Consider the following 1,721-nt stretch of genomic DNA (forward strand, 5'->3'; position numbering starts at 1 on the left):
AGCATGATACCATGGAAACAAACGGAGCGAGAGATTATTCTTGCGACAACCAGCGATTCGCATTCTTAAAATATCGGTGGGAATACCCAGCAGAATACGCTTTGTACAGCGGTACGCGTGGCCTGAAGGAGATTTCACTGTAAACGCGCGCGGCAGTCAACGTGTTAATATATATATTTACTGAAATTTCTTGTATTTATAACTTTTGAATAAACAATGAGCGACGGCTGCGACTTTTTGTGTTATTCAGGAATGTGACCTTGACAACATATGTCAAGGTCAAGTCAATCGGAATTGCCTCCCCTATGGTGAATTTTTACCAGTAACACAAAAGTTTTTGAATTATTAATTAGAGAAGCTTCTAGAGATACATGGGCATTTTGAATAATTAATAACTCAAAATTTCGCGTGTTATTTGCAAAATGGTGGAAGACATTTTTGTTCACCTCCATCCCTTTCATGCCCTCACAACATTTGCCCTGTTGATCTGGGTCACCGTGTATATAATTTTATATGAATATATATAAACATTTTTTCCTGGGTATAATTCACGGCTAAATTTCTAAAACTTATTGCAAGAACTGTATGTCAATCCCTGAGAGATTTATACTTTCATTGTTTAAAATCACATGTCTATTATAGATACACCAGGTATATTCATAAAAATAAGAATGGAAAATCGTAATGTAATACACTCTGGTGTTGCACTAAGAAACTAAATTGCGTTCCAAAAAATATTTTACACAGTGTAGCACAGTGTATATATAATATTCTCTTATTGAAAAACAGAGAAAGAGATGAGACCATACCTTGCGATCGAGTTCTGTTATCGGACCAGTGTGTTCCGGTGGTTCAGCTGGTGACGGTGACGGCGAGCTGGACGGTGATGGTACCTCGTCCGGATCTTCAGCGCTACCGCGGGACCAGTCATCCTCGGTCGTGTCGCTCGGCACGCCGTCGCTTCCAGTTGGACCGTTATCGCTCACGGATCTTCGCATTTCGGGCTCAGCACTAGTCACCGGATCTATCCATCGCGTGGCTGTAGTCGCGACTTCGGACGCCGAGCTGTAAAGCGTTATACGGAACGGTCGACTCTTGAATATTAGAGGATACAACACATTCTCGTCTTTTTCTTTGAGAAAAAAGAAAGGAAGAAGAGAACAAACTGTTTCATAGCGAAGCTATTTGATTAAGACAATTGTATTAGTTAGTCGGCATTAGATAATGGACTGATTAAGATCATCACGGATATTGCAATAACTGCGAGGATGACTTTCTACGGATGCAAACCAGGCTTCGCAGTAATTAATGGCGGTTCACTTCGCTTGTTCTAAGATCTCTTTCGCTCAATGTTATTGTAAACCATCCATTTCTCGTCACCTTACACTTCATTTAAAAAATGGGTCGTTTTCGTTGCGTTTATATAGCATATCGCAGATCGAAATGCGACCCATGAGATTTTTTTCATTCAAATTGTACAGCATCCAAATATTGAACTTCTTCACTATTCCAAGTTTGCGTAGATGTTCCGAAACAGTTGATTTGCCAACTTTTAATCTCACTGCGATTTTCTCGAATTGTTATTTGCCGATCAGAAACGATTAAAATCGTTATTTGGTCGATATCTATGGTAACTGGCCGGCCAGAACGAGAAGCATTTTCGATATTCATTTCTCCTGAGTGAAATTTAGCAAACTATTTCTGACATATGCATTCGTTTA

At 39.6% G+C, this 1,721-nt stretch overlaps 1 protein-coding gene across 1 annotated transcript in view; it reads right to left on the bottom strand.

Annotated features, from left to right (window-relative positions):
- The window catches only part of LOC106742656 (growth arrest-specific protein 2-like), a 14,345-nt gene extending 13,266 nt beyond the window's left edge, over positions 1-1,079 (bottom strand). The window contains exon 1 of the mRNA XM_014615827.1: positions 810-1,079. Coding sequence (XP_014471313.1) covers positions 810-998 — 189 coding nt within the window. The 5' untranslated portion in view covers positions 999-1,079. The remainder of the gene's footprint in view (positions 1-809) is intronic.
- Between the last annotated feature and the right edge of the window lie 642 nt (positions 1,080-1,721).

The sequence above is a fragment of the Dinoponera quadriceps genome, unplaced genomic scaffold (assembly GCF_001313825.1).
Source record: "Dinoponera quadriceps isolate SergipeBrazil2010 unplaced genomic scaffold, ASM131382v1 scaffold809, whole genome shotgun sequence".
NCBI classification, from domain to species: domain Eukaryota; kingdom Metazoa; phylum Arthropoda; class Insecta; order Hymenoptera; family Formicidae; genus Dinoponera; species Dinoponera quadriceps.